The 19,371-nt window shown below is 44.2% G+C and overlaps 1 protein-coding gene across 1 annotated transcript; it reads right to left on the bottom strand.

The window, feature by feature from the left end:
* Positions 1 to 1,143: 1,143 nt before the first annotated feature.
* Positions 1,144 to 19,036, bottom strand: LOC103204071 (dehydrogenase/reductase SDR family member 4). Its single transcript, XM_007949190.1, has 8 exons — positions 18,906 to 19,036; positions 17,221 to 17,398; positions 7,806 to 7,907; positions 4,420 to 4,490; positions 4,275 to 4,326; positions 3,838 to 3,972; positions 3,275 to 3,330; positions 1,144 to 1,258 (listed from the first exon to the last, which is right to left on the bottom strand). The coding sequence occupies exons 1-8, from the start codon at positions 19,034 to 19,036 to the stop codon at positions 1,144 to 1,146; spliced, it is 840 nt and encodes a 279-aa protein (XP_007947381.1).
* Between the last annotated feature and the right edge of the window lie 335 nt (positions 19,037 to 19,371).

Genomic DNA, 19,371 nt, shown 5'->3' with positions numbered 1-19,371 from the left:
GCTGCAGCAGCGGCCGAGCCCGCTCCCGTCAGGGGCGGCTGCGCGAGCGCTCCTCCCCCCGCCTCGGAGCGCCCGGGCTCCCGCCCCGCCCGGCGAGGTGCTGGACGGAGCATGCGCATCGCGCCGCGGGCCGCGTGAGACCCCGCGCTTGCTCGCGCCGACCCCTCCCCCTGGCTCTCGCGTGCGACGCCCTGTGCGCGTCGCCTGAAGCCCAGGCCACATCTTTGAGCTGGGGTAGCGTCCACACTTTCCGTGTCACTCACTCCTCGGGCTGCATGAGGAGAGCCTATTTCTTTTGTTTCTGGGGCTGAGTACCGTTCCCCGGGTCATGCTTCCAGGCTCTCTCCCTTTCCCGTGCCGGGTTAGGATTCGTCTAGCTTGTCCTCGTTGACCCAGGAGGGAGCTCGGAGCCTATGGCGATTTGGGAGAGAACCTGGCCAGATCTGGGGAGTTCGTCCTTCCCTTCCCGCGCGCCCAGCTTCGGGGATTCCTGTGGCGTCCATGGCACCATTCCTGAGGGTGCGAGATTGAGAGCAGCACCTGGGAATTCCCGAGCCACCTTCTCCCAGCCCGCAGCTCTGCAGATACCTCCACCTCTGAGTGTCACGCTCAGTTCTTGGAGACGTGGAGGAGAGTTAAGGGGATCCAGAGATGCAGCCCAGTGGGACCTCTGCTTTCTGCCCAGCTACCTTACCTAAGCACCACACTGAAAAAGGAATACGTTGATTCAAAGCAACACAATCATCTGCATTTTATTTGCATTTCATTTGCAAGTTAATTTCCAACTCTGCACCTTTCACTCCAGATTCTTTCTCTCTCATCACCCCTCAGATTCCCCAGATGCCCAGAAAAAAAATATTAGTTGGTCTTTGCCTAGGTAAACTCAACCTTCTCAGCAGGCCTGCTCTGTGTTCTCAGAAGTGTTTATCCAGAGCAACAGCAACAGCCGGGGTCCTTAGAAGACCACACCTTGACTGCAGGGGAGACTGTCTTTTTTCACAGGGCAGATAAGATTTTGGGGATGGGGGGAGGGGTAAAGTGAACAGTATGATAGACAGAGGAGGGAAGGCTGGTCCACGAATGCTGGAACAGAACCCAGGAGTTGGAGTCCAGCCTCTGCCCTGATTGGCTCACTCCAGGTCCTCAGAGCCGGGAGGGGGCCCCTCCAGCTACCACCACTGTCTCCCCAGAGATGTAGCTGGCATCTTCAGAGCACAGGAAAGACACAATGCCCGCACACTCCTCTGGCTTGCCTATCCTAGGAAACAGGAAACAGAAGGGAGTAAAACTCAGACAGATTGCGCCCTCTGACCCTGGTCCACAGGGAATGACATTTGCTTAATCAAGCATTATCAGTTGTAGAAATGGCAAATGTTCTGTTACTTGTATACCTATATATTGTAACCTATAGGTTCTATTGTTTATAGCTACCTATATACTTAACACAATAAACAACAAGAACAAAAGAATTATCAGATGATTTTTCAGGACCAATGGACATCTATCACATAGAGTTACCATGAGGATAAGCTGTGATAATTTAGTGTCAGCATAAAGATACATTCTGCAAAAACCATTACGTATTATATTCAAATAATATAGAGACTTTTTTGAGAACTCAGTACACAAAAAACTAGTTACAAAAGATAAAATGGTGAGCCATTATTTCATATCAAAATAATTTGTTTCACATGTCTGCATACTACTCTAATGTCAGGGAGTCTGTGTGACAGTAAGTAGTGTGTTTGAAAAATGATTCCATTTGTACAGAATCAATTTACAGAAACTTTTTCAGGAACCTACTTTTGTCCCTTAAAATTGGTTTCATTTTGTGAGAATGTGCTAATTCTCATCGTATAAGTGATGGCATAGTTAGGGGATACTTTTTTTTTTTTTTTTTTAAATTGTGATTTGGGTGAAAATTTACAGAGCAAATACACTTTCCATACAGCAGATCACATACACTTTGTCTTATGACATTGACCACTATTTAGCACAATGCAACCTCTCCTCTCCCGCTTCCTCCCGATAGGTACCGCTTCCCTGTGACCATCCCTCCATGCACTCCTACCCCCTAAGCTGTCTCCCTGTGCCTGAGCAGCCCTTCTTTCTCTCTTACTTGTTCTCTCCAAGGAGTGTATCTACCTCAGATAAATGCTCAACTAGTATGCCTGTCTACTGCTTGGCTGGAAGCTACAGGTGTGTGTTCAATTTCAGACCTGAAGGACAGCTAGAGGCCATAGGCTCAGTGGTTCCACCAGGCTCCATGGGGCCAGTAAACCTGTGTTAGGGGATACTTTTAATCTACCTGTCATATAATGCTCTAGAGGTCGGGAGAGTGAGTAACTCAAACCTAGAAGGCCTGAATTCATGTCTCTCCATCCTAGCTGCACATTGTAGTCATCTGGAAAACTTAACAACAGCAAAAAAAGATGCCCAGCTCTTCCCTGGACTAGTTAAAAACGGATCTCTAGGAGTGGGGCCTCCACATCTGTATTTCCAAAAGCTGCCTGGGTGATTCTAATGTACACCCAGGATTAAGAAGCATGGGGCTAGGCCATTCACTGGGGCTCAAGAAGATCCCCACCCTGATTTATGAACTAGGGCTGTAGCTCATGCTGTCATCAGAACAGCTGAGGAGGACATGAAGGAGCCTAGGATGTTCGGATCTGTAAACTGGTAGTTGGTGTTGAAATCTGTCCTTGAAAAGGACAAGATGGAGAAGAGAGTGGGACGAGAGAATGCCCAGAAGCTAAATGGTAGAGGCAAGAAGCTTAGAGGGAAGGGAGCCAGATTAAGTATTCTGAATGGTTTGGCCAGCCTTTGGGTAGTTTTTTCAGGCAAAGGGAATTCTGGGCTTAGGAAAGCTCTTCATGGTTTTTATTTGGATTATAGAATGAGCAACCTAAACTTTGGAAGCATGACTCTTTTTATTGAAGGGGAACTAAAAAAGCATGGTTTTGTTTTTGTTTTTGGTCTAAGAGCTGTGTATCCCTGGTGGCTGCAGATGCCCAGATGTGGAGGCCAACAACCAGGTGGAGAAAAGAGTCAGGGCCTCTGCCAGAGCTCTGTGTTTGGTTTTTGCAATAGAAGCTGACACTGCACATGCCACTGAAATGATACAGTGTTTATGAATTTGTAAAGTCTGTGTGTTTGAGGCAGGGGAGAGGATGTCCACATCTGTGGGACAGAGGAGCAATGAGATGTGGGTTATGTCAGGGACTAGATCATTCCACCTTTATCCCGCCAAACCCTACCCTGTGACAAGCCTTACCTTCTTATATGCATCATTTCTTTTATGCTTTTCTCTCTTGCCTTGTCCATCCACAACTGCAGGAAGAGGGGAGAAGTGAGGGAAAATCTCTTTATGTGAAAGAAGAGAAAACTACAAGACAGAGATGGAAGAGACGCCTCTGTCTTCATATCAAGAGGAATGAAGAGACTCCTTTTTTCACTTTCTATCCATTCTTAGGTACCAATCTTTCCCAACCACTTTTTTTCTGTTTCATTCTTTTTCTGTTTCATTCTTATCAGTGAGGCATTTTGCTGGGTCTCCAAAGAGTAAAGTTTCCCAAGTTCTCATCACTTAAGGAGATAGACTATAGTGTGAGTAGAGTTTGAATTCCTCAGTCTCCACTTACACGTCAAGGAAGATGTGTGTGTGTGTGTGTGTGTGTGTGTGTTTGGTCTGGGGACGGTGGTTGGCATGTGGAAGGAAGATGGAAAATTTTAGGGAAGTGGGATGGAAGTGGTTGGAAGCTCAGAACTCAGGCAGATCCAGGAAAACGGCTACCCTTCAGGGATCATGCAGTGAATGGCAGGGCTCCCCTTCCTCACCATACGACTGAAGTTGGTCTTGATGAGTCCAGGTGCCAGGCAGTTCACCCTAATGTTCCTTGCAGCCAGCTCTGAGGCCAGGTTCTTGGTGAGGCCCACCAAGGCTGTTTTACTAACATTGTAAGGGCCCAGGCCCTGAAGAAAGGAGAGAACGGGTTAGTCTCATCCCTTAGTTTTCAGTTCATTCTTGGTTCTTAGCATTAGATGTAATGGGCAGTGGTCAATACAGTATCTTCCATAAGAGAGGGTCACAGAAAACTGTCTAGTGGTTAAACCTTCCCTACATTAGAGTTTGTTACAGGCAAGACATCTATTTTGTGGGCAAGAACCTGGTGGTATGATCCCAAAAGGGGTCTCAAAACTTGTATGGCGACTTGAGACATGGGAAGGTATGGAATTGAGGAAGGGATAAAACCAGCAGAGAAAGGGGTTCTTACAGAAAACGGGGTATAGGCTGCTAAGGAGGCCACAATCACCACTGAGCCGCCTCTGGAAAAAGAAGAAAACTGATACTTTTCCCAGTGGACATCTCAGCCCCATGTGGGGTCCCACTGCACCCAGGCTCCCTCTCACTCTTTGTACCCTCGTTTCTCCATGTCTGGCACCACTGCTTTTGTCATCAGGGCTGTGGCCTTCACGTTAATGTCCAGAATCTGAAACCAAGAGAAGGGGAAGCAGCATGAGAGAAATGGGGTAGAGGAGGCAGGGTGATGAGGAGATACAGTTAGGCTCCTAGGATCTGTCTGTTGATCTCAGAAGTGATCTCCCCTGATCTTACAAGTGAAGAAACCAAGGCTCTGGAAGAAGTTAAGTGCCTTTCACCAGCTTATTCGGCTCCATAATGACACATTAGGCTCAGGTGTGAAAGAAAGGAGCCTGGTTCATCTGGTTTATTAATCGGCCAACTATGATTTAACCCACAGTGGACTAATACAGCGTTGCTTTGGTTTTGAGTGGGTTTTCTGGGTTTCTTCCAACTAAGGAAAGGATGAATTTGGGTCTGCCTCTTAACCTTTCCTAAAATGGGCTGCACTTCTCAGGAAAACGTGTTTGATGTCATGCACCTGGGGCTGTTTCAGCACTTTGGCCTCTGAGATTAGGGAGTAAGTTGTTCTTTGCCCTTCAGGAGGGAATGCCTGGTTGGACATTTATTGGAAAGAGGTATTATGAGGAGACATTTTTTTGGGGAGCAGGGCTATAGGCTGTAATAAAAATCTTCATGCCATAATTTAAAACAAATATATGATACTTGTTTACATTGTTCTTGACACCACTGCAGCTCTGGTGGGATAGTGCCTAAGGCATTTGACTGCTAACTAGAAGGCTGGCGGTTCAAACCCACCAGCTACTCCTTGGAAGGAAGGCTGGGCAATCTACTTCCGTAGAGATACCACCTCGGAAACCCAAGGAGAGGTCATTATGAGTCAGATCTGACTGGACAGCAGTGAGTTTGGTTTTTGGGTGAGACACTGCTGGGATATGCCTACTCTCCCTGTGCCAACTTCTTATTTTGAAAAATTTCAATCTTACAGCAAAACTGAAACAGAAGTACAATGAATATTCAGATTATCTTTCACCTAGATTCACCAGTTGTTCCCATTTTGTTCATTTGTCCTATCTCTTTATATGATATTTTACTGAACTACTGGAGGTAAGATCTACTGCTCTATCCCTATTCATTAGCATTTGTATCCTAAGAATAGGGGTATTCTCTTACACAACCACAATCTACTATGATCCCCAAGAAACTTAACACTGATAACAATAATTTATCAAATAAAAATTCCCAAAGATATCTTTTTTTTTTCTTTTTAAATCCTGAGTTCAATCATGGATTAACTATTGCATTTAGGTTTGATATTCTGTGATATTTTAAAACACTGAAAACTAAAAAGAAAAATTACTTGGCTTAAAAGGATTTTCCTATGGTCTTTATTCAGACTGTTCATAAAAGATGTTTCTCTACTTTAAAGAATATCTGAGGAACTAGCTCACTGAAGAGCATTTTGACACTTCGGTGTTTACACCTGTGCAACACTGATAAACAAGCTATAATATGCTAGTGTTTTCAGTGTTGGGAAATTATGGATGACATCAGAGTAAATGCAAAACCATGGGAAATCATAAAACATTGAACATTCCCAATCATGTGGGAATATTAACCTTAGTAAAAAAAGACAAATGTTTTAATTAAGGCTTTAAAATTAAAGAATGTAGGTATGTGGAATATATTATAAGTATAATGTACACTGTACATGTTCAAATAAAAACCAATATCCCAGCTTTCAAATTTCGACATCTGGGTCTCAGACTTTCTTGACATTGCAGTTAAGAAGGAGAAAGTACAGGTCTTTCTCAAAGGTAGTAAGTTATATAAAGTGGCACCTTTGGTTGTGCAGTGCAGTGAATTACTTAATATGGTCCTAGCCATGGTCTTTGTGACTCCCACCAGATGATGGGATGGGTCTATGCAAATGTGAGTGCTTGTGGCCCACTAAGGGGATTGGCTAACTTGCTAAAAATGGAGAGAAGGTGCATAGCACCTTGTAGGGTGGGACTATGCAAATAAGGTGTATGGAACCCTAAAGTGGGGATTGGTCAGTTTTGCCATCTGCTAGGCTTAAAATGAGCCATCTCAGAGGTGGAAAGGAGAATACCACTCAAGAAAGAAAAGCCAGAAGGGGAGCATGTCCTTTGGACCTGAGATCCCTGTGCTAAATTTCCTTGATCCAGGAGACAAAAAGGTGTGACATCAGAGACAGCAGGAAGCAGTCACAAAGAAACAGTGGCAGCACAGGCAGCAGAACCAATAGAACCAAGAGACACGTGTGCCACAGAGAAGCTTCCCAGCTCACGGAGCAAGAAAGCTGAGTGCCTTGGGCAGGAGGCTTGGTGGAGGAGTAGTATGCCTCTCTGGGTACCTATCATCAGAGCTAAAAGAGCTCTGTAACACTTGCCAGAGCAGGGCAGAGGCCACAGAGCCAAGAGGCCAAGGGCCAAAGAGAGACACTGCTGAGGAGAGGCTGTCCTGATCAAAGAACTGTATCCTAAACTGTTTCTGATCCTGAATTGTAACCTCTTACTTCCCCAATACACCCCATATTTGTGAGTATTGTATGTGGGTTCTATGTGGCCATTTCAGTGAATTTCTGAACCAAGCAGAGAAGCAGAGAGTGCCATCAGAGGGATGGTTGGTGTTGGAATTGGTAAAAAGGTTACATGGTGGTGACATGGCTGATCTCTGCCTCATAGGAATCAGCCTTGGGCTCTTGATGTTGATCCTCCTTTACCCCTGTGGAATTATAGGTCAGATGCAACCCCTACAGCAAAGGGGTCATTTCACCAGAACTGGCATTTCACTTAAAAGGAGCTCTGGTGGTGCAGTGATTGAAGCATTTGGTTGGTGGTTTGAACCTATCAGCTGGTCTGTGAAAGAAAGATGGGGCGGTCTGCCGCCATAAAGATTTACAGCCTTGGAAACCCAATGCGGGTCGCTATGAGTCAGAACTGACTCTATGGCAGTGAGTTTGCAGGTTTTTTTTTTTTGGAAGCAACTCTTAAAGTTTCCCAACTAACGAAAAATCATTCTATTTTTTTTTGCAGCTGAAGATGGGTGGGTGTGTTTACCAGTGTATTAGTTATTGACCAATTAGATGCCAGGCCTCTGCTAGAAAGAGCAGCATGGATAAGCATGTTGGGAGGAGAGAGCTGGGGGAGGCAAGCAGAAGAAAGCTAGCAAGCAGCAAATGGAAAGACCAAACTGGGAGAAGCAGAAGTACAAGAGAAGGAAGAACAAGGAGAGAGAAGCCACCTCCCACTGCCCTTTACCAGTGCGTTCCAGGTGTGTGACAAACAGTGATGATTCCTCACATTTACATTGCCCTTGACAAATGCATTTTAAAAGCAGACTGAGCTGGCATTGAAGGCTTTCTGAGGACTGCCTCCTTGCTGCCTTAATCCCCTCTCACCTTGTCCCACACCTCCTCAGTTACATCCATTAGGTTTCCAAAGAAGGGGCTGGCAGCAGCATTGGAGACCAGGATGTCAACACCACCATGAAGCTTCACAGCCTAGAGAGGAGTAAAGTCTGGATCAGAGAAGCAGGTAAGCAAGGAAGGTGCATTTATCAATGTTGATCAGAACCTCCTTCTTACAGACAATTGTCAAAATGTCATCTCTTCTTGAAAATTTTTCTCTCCAAAGCTACCCTAAACTCTGCTGATTAATGTTTAAAGCTGTCTTATTTCTTCTGCAATCTTTTCTTTCTATCCTCACTTCTTCTAAGGCTTTCTCTGGCCCTTTGCTCTTTTCTTTATACTTTCCTCTGGAGAGCTCCTTCATTCTCATGACTTCAATTCTTTTCTATATTTACATATGTATTTTAAAATTGTGGTAAATATAGAGGTAACAAAACATTTGCCATTGCAACAATCTTCGTATGCACAGTTGAGTGACATTAAATATGTTCATCATGTGTTCACCCATCACCATGAACCATTCTCGAATTTTCCCATTATCTTTAACAGGTCAGTGTCCTCTAAGTGTTATGTCTTCTTCTTCCCTTCCCTCCTACCTGCCCCTGGCAACCACTAATACACCTGAATCTCTGTAGACTTACCTATTCAAATTTTATTAATTTTTTTAATGCTCCTTAGGGTTTTCTTCTTTTTAATTTTATTTATTTTGTTGATGTAGTTGAGAATATACAGGAAAAAACAAACAGCAATTCAACTGTTTCTTCATGTACCATTTAGTGACATTGATTACATTCTCCTAGTTGTGCAGCCATTCTCATCCTCCTTTTCTAAGTTATTCCTCATCCATTAGCATAAATTTACTTCTCCCTAAGGTCCTATTTAACCTTTCAAGTTGCTGTTGTCCATTTGATCCCATATAGATAGTTCTTAAAAGAGCTAATGCTCAAGGCAGACATTTTTCACAAGTTAAGCTAAACAATTTTTTTTTTTTTAATTTTTTATTTTATTTTTTTATTAGGATTTGGGTGAAGATTTACAGAGTAAATTCACTTTTCATACAGCAGTTCACATATACTTTGTCTCATGTCATTGACCAAAATTTACAATGCAGCAGCTCCCCTCCCACTTCCTCCCCATAGTTACCTCCTCCCAGTGTCCATCCCTTCATACTCTTCTGCACCCTGAGAGACCCATTGTCTGCCAACCCTGTATATGATCTTGGATACACTCTCCATTTAGATATACATAATTGTTTAGCTTGTTCACCCATCTATCCGTCCCTATACCCATGTTTGCTTTCATTGACAACTCAGTATTGTATTTACAAAGGGGTTCATATTTGTTGTTTGTACTGCCCATGTAACTCTCTCTGTCTTTCTCATCCTCAATGCTGCCACATTGGTCACTCACATTTGGTACATTGCCCTTCTCTTCACCCAAATCAATATTTATCTCTATCTATCTAACAGCATTCCCTCCCCTTCCCTCCCACCCCTGGTAACCAACAAAAAAAATGTCCTCCAATATATAAACCTTTCCTTAACTTTCACAATAACGGACTAATACAATATTTGTCCTTTTGTGACTGACTTATTTCGCTCAGCATAATGTCCTCCAAGTTCATCCACATTATGCGGTGTTTTGCAGATTCTACATTATTCTTTAGCATTGCATAGTATTCCATTGTGTGAATGTACCAAAGTTTGGTTATCCATTCCTCAGTTGTTGGACATCTCGGTTGTTTCCAAGTTTTGGCTATTGTAAATAGTGCTGCGATGAACATCGGCGTGCATATATCTGTTCTTGTTATGGCTCTCACTTCTTTAGGGTATATACCTAGTAATGGGATGGCTGGGTCAAATGGTATTTGTATTTCCAACTTTTGAAGGAATCGCCATACTGCTTTCCACAATGGTTGTACCATTTTACAGTCCCACCAGCAGTGTATGAGAGTCCCAATCTCTCCACAACCTCGCCAGCATTTGTTATTTTCTGTCTTGTTGAACTTTGATACTAGTGCTGGAGCAAGATGGTATCTCATTTAAACAATTTTTTTAAAATGATATTTTATACAACTTTTTATTATGGCATTTTTCAAACATACATAAAGGCAGAGAGAATTCTATATTGAACCCCCACATGCCAACTACCCAGCTCTAGAAATTACCAACATTCTGCCATTTTTGTTTCTTACTGACTCCTTGCTTTTTTTTTTTTTTTTAAATTACGATGTGGGTGAAAGTTTACAGAGCAAATTTGTTTTCCATTCAACAGTTCATACATATTTTGTTTCATGACTTTGACTGTAATCCCCATTATGTAACAGCTCTCTTCCTACTTCCTCTCTGTGGTGACCTTTTCCCTGTGTCCTTTCTTCTTAGGCATTCCTACCCTCTGAGCTATCTCCCTGTGCAAATGTTGCCCTTCTGATCTGCTATGGTTGATTGTTCTAAGGAGTGTACGTACCTGATGTAAATGTTCACTCTATATGCCTGTCTATTGTTTGGCTGGAAGCCATGGGAGTGAGTTCAATTCCAGGCCCAAAGGTTGACTAGGAGGCATAGTCTCAGGGTTTCACCAATCTCTATCAGACCAATAAATCTGATCTTTTTCATTTTTTAAATGATTTTGAGTTTTGTTCCATGTTTATTCCCTACTCTATCCAGGATCTCCTATTGTGATCCCTTTCCAAGTGGTTGACAGTGGTAGCTGGGTACCATATGGTTCTGGTCTCAGGGTCATGTAGGCTGTGGTTCCCATGGCCCACTAACCCCTTGGACTAATTGTTTCCATGTGTCTTTGATTTTCTTCATTCTTCTTTGCTCTAGATGAGGAGAGAACAATTGTTGCATCTTAGATGGCTGTTCCTAAGCTTTTAAGACCCCAGTCACTACTCAGTGAAGTAAGATGTAGAACAATGTTTTTGTATAGTATGTTATGCCAATTGAGCTTGAGCTTGATGTCTTCTGTGACCACTGTACTGAGCTCGTGGTCCCAGCAACTCACTCAAGGTGTTCGGCTGTGGCTAAGAAGTGATCATAACTTTGATCTGTTAGCTCTATTATATATATGGATATTCTTATAGTACATACAAATAGTTTTGTAGAGATATTGCCTGCCAAACTTAAATATGGTCCTGGGTATATTCCCTTTTGCCTACCCATACTTGATCATTTTGCCTGTCTAGCTATGTATCCACCTATAGATTAATGTTCGTTATCACTGACAATGCAGTATTGTGTATGTAAAAGTATTTCTCTTTGTTGTCTGGACCTCTTGTGCACCTCTCCATGTCTTCCTTTTCCTTAACGTTATTGTGCTGGTCACTTGCTTTTGGTATATTGCCTTTCCCTTCACCCAAATCAATACTTGTCTCTTACCTATCTAGTACTTTACCCTCTCCTTCTGTCCCATCCCTGGCAACCAACAAAGAAAGTTTCCTTCTATGTGTAAACATTTCCTTGACTTTTTACAATAGTAGACTCATACAATATTTGTCCTTCTGTGATTGATATATCTATCTATATCTATATCTATGTCTTCTAAGTTCATCCACATTATGAGGTGTTTTGTGGATTCTTCACTATTTTTCAGTGTTGTACAGTATTCTATTGTGTGTATGTATCATAGTTTGGTTATCCATTCATTCATTAATGAGCACTTCGGTTGTTTACATCACTTTGCTTTTGTCAATAGTGCTGTGATGAACATGGGTGTGTATATATCTATTCATGATCTAGCTCTCACTTCTTTAGGATATATATACCTAATAGTGGGATTGCTGGATCAAATGGTATTTCTATTTCCAACTTTTTAAGGAAGTGCCATACTGTTTTCCACAGTATGATTGTATCATTTTACAGTCTTCAGGAGGATATTTTTGGTTTAAGGTTTAAAGATTATTTCAGGGCAGTAATTTCAGGGGTTCATCCAAAATTCATGGCTCCAGGAAGTTTGGAGTCCATGAGAACCTGAAAGTCTGTTCTACATTATCCCCCTTTTGATCAGGATTCTTCTATAGAATCTTTGATCAAAACATTCAGTAATGGTAGCCAGTCACCATCCAGTTCTTCTGATCTTATTGCAAAGGAGGCAGTTGTTCATGGAGGCAATTAGCCACACATTCCATATCCTCCTATTCCTGATACTCCTTTTTTCTTGGTTGCTCCAGGCTAATCAGAGAAAAATTGTTGTGCCTTGGATAGTTGCTAGCAAGCTTTTAAAGCCCCAAGCATTACACAAGGAATTAGGAGGTAGAATAGAAGCACTAAACCTATTATTTGGCCAATTAACTGGGATGCCCCATTTAACCACGACCCTGAAACACTAAACCAAGAAACCAAACTCCATGAGGTTTTTTTTTAGCTGTACATAAGCAGTCTTACCAGCTACTCTTTTTTTTTTTTTTTGGGTCATTGTTGTAAATATATCTGTCATAATACAACTTTTGCCAGTTCAACTTTTTATAGGTATACACCTTATTGACAGCAATTACAATAACTGGTTGTGCAACTCTACCTTTAATCAATATGATATTTCCACCACCATTAACCCTCTTCTTCCCCCTTCCTCCTGCCCCTGGTACCACTAATAAACTTTATTCTCTATACATGTGCCTTTTCTTGTCATATAATATTTGTCATATAATAATTGAGGTCATATAATCTTTGTCCCTTTTGTGATCAACTTATTTCAGTTAGCATAATGTCTTCTAGCTCAAAATGTATTCCTAATCCCCCCTTCTTTTCATACTGAGTCTCAGCCCTATTTCCCCAAGTGCTTATTATTCTTAGATGAGTTACTATTACATCAAACCCAATCTGTCCACACTTACCTTAATGAAGAAACCAGTTTAAATAGACACATAGAAAATTCCCACTGGGAGGGGCCTATGAGATTATCTAGCCCAACATTTACATGGTGTAGGTGATGAAACTGAGGTTTAAAGAAGTTACTTTCTCCAAGTCACATAGCTCAGAGTTGACACATAAAGTCCACCCAAGAACAGGAGTCCTACTCATCTGGTTTGTTGGGAGAGGGAAGTGATTTACCCAGGACACAAAGCTAGTTAGTGGCACAGAACTAAGCAGAGAGACTTGGTCACCCACTTCTTAGTGCTGAGGCTTTTCTATCACAGCGACCTGCATCCTTTTGTTTAAAATTGTGCCATATTTGGTTTAACTAAGTTTCAGAATGATGTTGTTGGAAAAGGGTAAAGACCAATGTTACGTGTTGCCTGGGATAGAAAGTGGGCTGTGAAACAGGCAGGGGAGAACTGTCCTGGCATGCTAATTCATGAGAGCCCTCTGTGGGGGAGGTGGCATCACTAGGAAGCTGGCTGCCCAGATAACCAGGATGGGGGAGACACCAGCCTGGATTTAAAGCAGTCCTACACTCAGTCCTACACTCGTTCCCTTTTTCTTTTTGCCTGAAAGCACGGAAGACACAAGGCAGAACTGAGATTTAAACTAGGAAAGCCAAGAAAGACAACATCTCACCTCCTTAGTAAGTTGTAAATAGGTGGTGAAGACACGTGCTTGCTGGAGTAATGAATGGTCAAACAGTCTCTGCCAATAAGAGTTTTCAATATGAAGCCACCCTGAACCAGACTTTGCATTTACCCAGAACTGGTAATTCTGATGCCTTGAGCAAGTAGCACTACATGGGCCCTCTATCAACTTTGTACTTCATGATTCGGCACACAGAGGGGTGTTATTAACAATGTGTACCATCTGCTAGCTTCCCATTTTAACTAATTATTCTTGCTAACTAGGTGCTAAGCTCAGTTGTTTCTACACTGCCGAAGCCATGAACATGTACTGCCTGAGCCATCAACATGGAAATTTGACAAAATTTAAAATCATATAATCACTTAAGATCAGTGGTAGCACTTTTTTACACTCTCTAAATTTTGGTGTTCTGGGGCCAAGCCCCAGTTATCTGCCTTGGCTCTGGGTAAGCCTTGCCTATGGACTGTTGACTAGAAAAGATGTAGACTAAGCTAGGAAGTGAGGTGTGCTGTGTGTGTTTGGAGGTGGAGAGAAGATGGTGGATCGCACCAGAATCACCTAGAAAGCTTTACACTCCTGCTGCACATCCTGTTCCCCGCCCTTTTCAGGCCTATCAGCACGGAGACGGGGAGAAGGCTGGGTTTTGACTGAATGGAGACTGGGAACCATAGAAGGTTAATGAAAAAGGTACCTATAACCTTCCAGGTGTCTTCTAAATCTTGCTCTAAACTGTGTGATCACTGTACTACAGTAATTTGGACTTGTTTGCTCTGTGTTTTGAAAATTTTACTTTTTAGAAAAAATATTATGGGTTGTACAAATGGTTATGTTGTTGTTAGGTGCCGTCAAGTCATCTCTGACTCATGGTGATCCTATGCACAGAAGAATGAAACATTGCCTGGTCCTGCGCCTGCTCCATGATCTCTGCTATATTTGAGCCCATCGCCACAGCCACTGTATCAATCCATCTCATTGAGGGCCTTCCCCTCTTTTGTCAACGCTCCACCTTACCAAGCATGATATCCTTCTCCAGGGAATGGTCCCTTCTGACAACATGACCAAAGTAGGTGAGAAGAAGTCTGGCCATTCTCACTTCCAAGGAGCATTTCGGCTGCACTTTTTCCAGGACAGATTTGTTAGTTCTTTTAGCAGTCCATGGTATTTTCAGTATTAGCCAGCGCCTCAACTCAAAAGTATCAATTCTTCTTCGGTGTTCCAGCTCTCAGATGCATATGAGGCGATTGAAAATACCATGGCTTGTGTCAGGTGCATCTTAGTCATCAAGAAGACATCTTTGCTCTTGAGCACTTGAAAGAGGTCCTTTGCAGCCGATTTGCTTGGTTAAGTGCTTGGTTAAGTGCTCGACTATTAACCTAAAGTTTGGCAGTTTGAACCCACCCAGTGGTACTGTGAAAGAAAGACTGGCGGGTGACTTTCTTCTGTAAAGATTACAGTCAAGAAAACCATAAGGAACAGTTTTACTGTCTGTAACACATGGGATCACCAGGAGTCCTAATTGACTCTATGGCAGTAGGTTTAGTTTTGGTTTGATCATCAAGTGGAGAAATGGCTGGCTGATCTGGTTTCTGTTCACCATGCCCTTGAGAAGCTTTGTGATAGAGATTAGGAGGCCACGAGGTAGGAACCACCCTCAAGGCAGCAGCTTTTCTCATTGCAGGTACACACCGGGGTGCACAGGAGAGGGATGTTCTGCTGCCAACAGGCGGAACACATCTCAAACTGATGGCAAGTATCCTCTCAGTCTCCACTGACACTGGTCATACAGACTATCTGAGAGACATTTTGGAATCATTGGATTAAAAACATTTTGGTTGATTCCTACTAAATCAGTTCTGCCCCCCACCCCGGCCTGAATTATAGCAACAGCTTCCTAGGTAACATCCTCGGCTCAGTGTCTTCCCTACTCCAACATCTTTCCTACAGTTAATTAGTTGCTGTTGAGTCATTTCTGACTCATGGAGACCCACGGTATGTTCAAGTAGAATGTGCTCCACAGGGGTTCCAGTGGCTGATTTTCAGGAGAAAGGTTATTAGGCCTTTCTTGAGAGGTGTCTCCGGGTGGACTCAAACCTCCAACCTCTGGTTGGCAGCCAAGTACGCTGACTGTTTGCACTACCCAGACAGACTACCCTTCCTACCAGTGTCAAATTATTCTTTCTTACTAACCGTTTTCATCTTGTACAAAACTTCACACATCTTCACAATTTCCTACAAGGAAAGTGTCAACTCTTTTGGGAGGCTCTGGAGACCCCTTCTGACCCAGCTACTGCCCACCAGTTCTCCTGAGCCTGTGCTCTCTGCTGAAGATCGACAGTGTTCCTCTCTTTCCTTCAGCTCTTCCTCGGCTGTCTGTTCATTTGGCAGGGTTATCTGGAAAGCTATTCCTCTTCCAACCCCTCCCACTCCTCAAGATCTAGCACAAGTCCCCCATCTGGGCCAAGGTTGCAGGAAAGCTTAAGTGGACCTGGTAGGGCCCAGCCAGAGGCCATTTATTCCCATCAGATTTTGATATTGAATTGCCACGTGTATTTCATGTATTCTATGGCTCCCTTTACTCTAGGGATCAAGATTCCAATTTTAGGGTCTGTCTAGTAGTCTATGCTAACCAAGGTAGTTTTCTTGGACTCATACTTGGGTCTTTCTAATGCACATCTGAGTATTTTCCAAATGGTTCCTTAAAAATGGAATAACCTTAAATTGTCTACCATACCATAGATCCCATACCCTTGCTCAAAACTGTTAAGGTCTTCCTCTTGTGAGAAGATTATACAGATCATTTTTGCCAACCACTTAATCTGTTAGTACAATCCCATACTTCCTGTTCTTGGGTAGATTTTCCCTTCTAATTTGGGGAATAACGTTTGAGCACTGAGGCTGGAGGGAACACAGCCTCCTTTACTTGTGCAGCTGAAGGTTGGTTTCAAGTACTAACTCTGATAGTCGCTTAGACACTTTTTTTTAGACTAAGGTCTAAGTGGGCGCCTAAGACCCGACCCTATGCTAACAAGGAAACGTTTGGTAGTCTGCAGGTTGCAGAAAAAGGAAGGACATTGGTGTAGGCTGAATCACATCTCTTTCCTTACTGGCTGCAGGACCATAGGAAGTTACTCCACTTAATAAACCAGTCTCAGTAAGCACAGAGGACAGTCTCTGCTTTGCTGGGTTGTTAGAAATAACTCATGAAAGGGCTTGGAAAACACACAACACACAGTATGTGGCTGAAACATGGTGGACTGCTTCTTGTAGGTTTCTGGGGGCTCTACTCTGTAATCTGGAGAAGCCTACTCATTGCCATGGAGTAGATTCTGACTCATAATGATGGTACATGACAGACTAGAACCTCCCCATAGGGTATCCAAGGCTGTAATCTTTATGGAAGTAGACTGTCACATCTTTCTCCTGCAGAGTGGCTGGTTGGTTTGAACCGTCAGCTTTTTGGTTAGCAGCTGAGTGCTTACCCACTGTACCACCAGGGCCCCTAATCTGAAGAACAGGGAATTATTTATTAGTTTATGGGTGGGAACATCTATTTTGCAACTGCATTCACCTTTCTCATCTGCCCAATTAGACTGGAAACTGGTAGAGGGGAGAGCCTGGTTTTGTGTGTGCCCCAAAGGATGATATGGGGCTGAAGCATTAGGGTGGTCTTGATTCTCTGGAATGGGATGATTCTGAGACTTCAATATATAGACATAACAGAAAACCACACCATTAAAATGTGTTGGTAAAGCAGTGTGGGTACGCAGAATCCACTGTTATTTTTTAGTTCACAGTGCTGGGCTGGATCCCACCAATATTGTACAGTAAAGCTGGGAAGGAGGCTCAGATTACCTTCTGTTACCTCGTGGCTCTGGTCCCATATCCCTGCCACTTACCGTGGCCACCAAGCGCTCCCGATCATCAGCTTTCCCCACATGGCACACAGTGCCCGTCACACTCAGCCCCTCCCCCTGCAGCATGGCCACTGCTTGGTCCACGTTCTGCTGCTTCCGGCTGCTGATGACCACATGGGCGCCGTCCTGGGCCAGACGCCTTGCGATGGCGAAGCCAATCCTGGGGGCAGAGAGGACAATGACTGTCAAGGACAGGACAAGTGAAGAGGGTAAGTCATGGTGCCTGAGTCTGAATTCTAGCTCCTTTGTGACTGCCATGTGTCTCTGTTTACTTATGTGTTGGGAGCTCTGGTGGCGTAGTGCCCAAGGCATTTGACTGCTAACCAGAAGGTTGGTGGTTCAAACCCACTAGGCACTCCTCAGAAGAAAGACTGGGCAATCTACATCTGTAGTGATACAGCCTCGGAAACCCAGGAGGGGTCCCTATGAGTTGGATCTGACTTGACGGTGGTGAGTTTTTTTTTTTTTTAAATTTTAAAAATACAGTTAATGGCATTACTGTTACCTAGTCATTACCATGCCGTTAGACATGCTTAGCAGTTTTTGGCACTTCTTTACTTATTTGTATATGGTCTTGGCCTTTGGCCAAGATTCCCAGGAAGTGACATCATTTCCCACAGGCCTCAGGTCTTTGGGTGGTGCAAACAGCTTGAGCTGGACTACTAACCTAAAGCCTGGTGTTTGAACCCGCCTGTGATCTGTTTCTGTAAAGATTATAGCCAAGAAAACTGTATGAAGCACATAAGTTAGAATCAACTTGATGACAATAGGTTTGGTTTTTTTGGTTTCCACAAGCTTCACCAGGAGTGACAGGCCTATACTCTGTACAGACTGAGGATTGATAACTGAAGTAAGGGAATAGCAGCAGCCACTTCCATGATTTGAAGGACTTACCCAAAAGAGGTCCTGTCCCCAAATCGCTCCCTTACTAGTCTCAATCATTCTCAAAATTTTATTCTTAGTTACATTTTTGTGTGCACTTAAAAGAACAGGTCTCTCCTTAAAAAATACTTAAATATCCCCCAGGAGTAAGGGTTATACATTTACAATGATCGTCCCTTAGCATTTCTGCATACATTGTATTTTGGATTTGTGAAGAGCTGGCATCTAGCACAGTCGTGTAGAAATAAAAACAAGTCTAAGGGGTGAGAAACAGGCTGGGCAGCAGAGGCCAAAAGGTAGGACCTACGGACCTGAATACCGACCACAGATTGTGTGCTTGGTCCAGGTAAGGAAGGGTCATCTGGGAGACTTGTAGAGAAGCCTAACTGGGGTGCCTGGAACATTTTTAAAGTTGATAGAGGCAGTAGGATAGAACTTTTGAAATGTGGGCTCTCTTGGATTTCTGGTCTTCCCAGACTCTAGGTGGAGCTGGTGGGCTGGGGCAGCCCAGAGCACAGGGGGACTGGACTGAGGGGGCAGCATGGAGTGAGGGGAGTCGTGCCAGACGCAGCAGTGCAACAACAGGGCAGGCTTTGGAGGGGCCTAGGGCCAGGGCATTGGCTTGGGTGAGGGGGGGTTTCAGGACTAGCACGTGATTCTTTTCTTCGGTCTTTGCAGGTTAGAGGTAGGGTAAGGGCCTGTGGGAGGAAAGGAGTAAGGGGCTAGTCCCAGTTTGCAGGCAGCGGGGACCTCAGAGACTCAGAGACCCCGGCCCAGGCACTCACCCGTCGGTGGAGGCCGTTACTAGAGCCACCTTATTCGCGAGAGGGTACCGGCGGGCCATCTCGGAGCTGACCATCCGCACCGACCTCCACGCTGGGGGACAGAAACTCAGGAACAGCCCCGCCTTCTGCATGGCGCCGGCTAGAGCGCAGCGTTACGCGCACACTAGGGAAGGCGACTAAGGGGCAGGGCGTGGGGCAGGCCGCCTTCTCCTTGGCTCGGTGCCGCCCCTGAGCTGGAAAGCTAGCTGGTGTTGCTGAGTTGGCCTGTGGCGCGGGGAAGCCAGAGTGGCCGCGGGCGCCCCCTACTGGCGCATTGCCGCTGAGTCCCGCAGCCCTCTGGCCTCTGCCGGCTTGGCCTCTCCTGGCCAGGTGTGGGAATGTGCTCTCCCACACCCCTGTAGGCCTCTGCAGACCTCCCCGCCCCCCAGCCTCTTCTTCCACATCTGCTTGGCAATACCCCTTTGGG

This window comes from Orycteropus afer, unplaced genomic scaffold, assembly GCF_000298275.1.
Source record: "Orycteropus afer afer isolate SDZICR_OR568_19922 unplaced genomic scaffold, OryAfe1.0 scaffold00243, whole genome shotgun sequence".
Classification (NCBI taxonomy): domain Eukaryota; kingdom Metazoa; phylum Chordata; class Mammalia; order Tubulidentata; family Orycteropodidae; genus Orycteropus; species Orycteropus afer.
Note: the sequence above shows the minus strand (reverse complement) of the source record. Positions and strands in the feature narration are given on the sequence as shown.

Bases quoted from the DNA above. Each gene is read 5' to 3' on its own strand.
- LOC103204071 (XM_007949190.1), bottom strand. From the start codon at position 19,036: ATGCAGAAGGCGGGGCTGTTCCTGAGTTTCTGTCCCCCAGCGTGGAGG. The intron at 7,908-17,220 runs GTAAGTGGCAGG...ACTCCTCTCTAG, and splicing joins GGGAGCGCTTGGTGGCCACG to GCTGTGAAGCTTCATGGTGG. The intron at 4,491-7,805 runs GTGAGAGGGGAT...TCTTGGTTTCAG, and splicing joins CTGAGGAGGTGTGGGACAAG to ATTCTGGACATTAACGTGAA.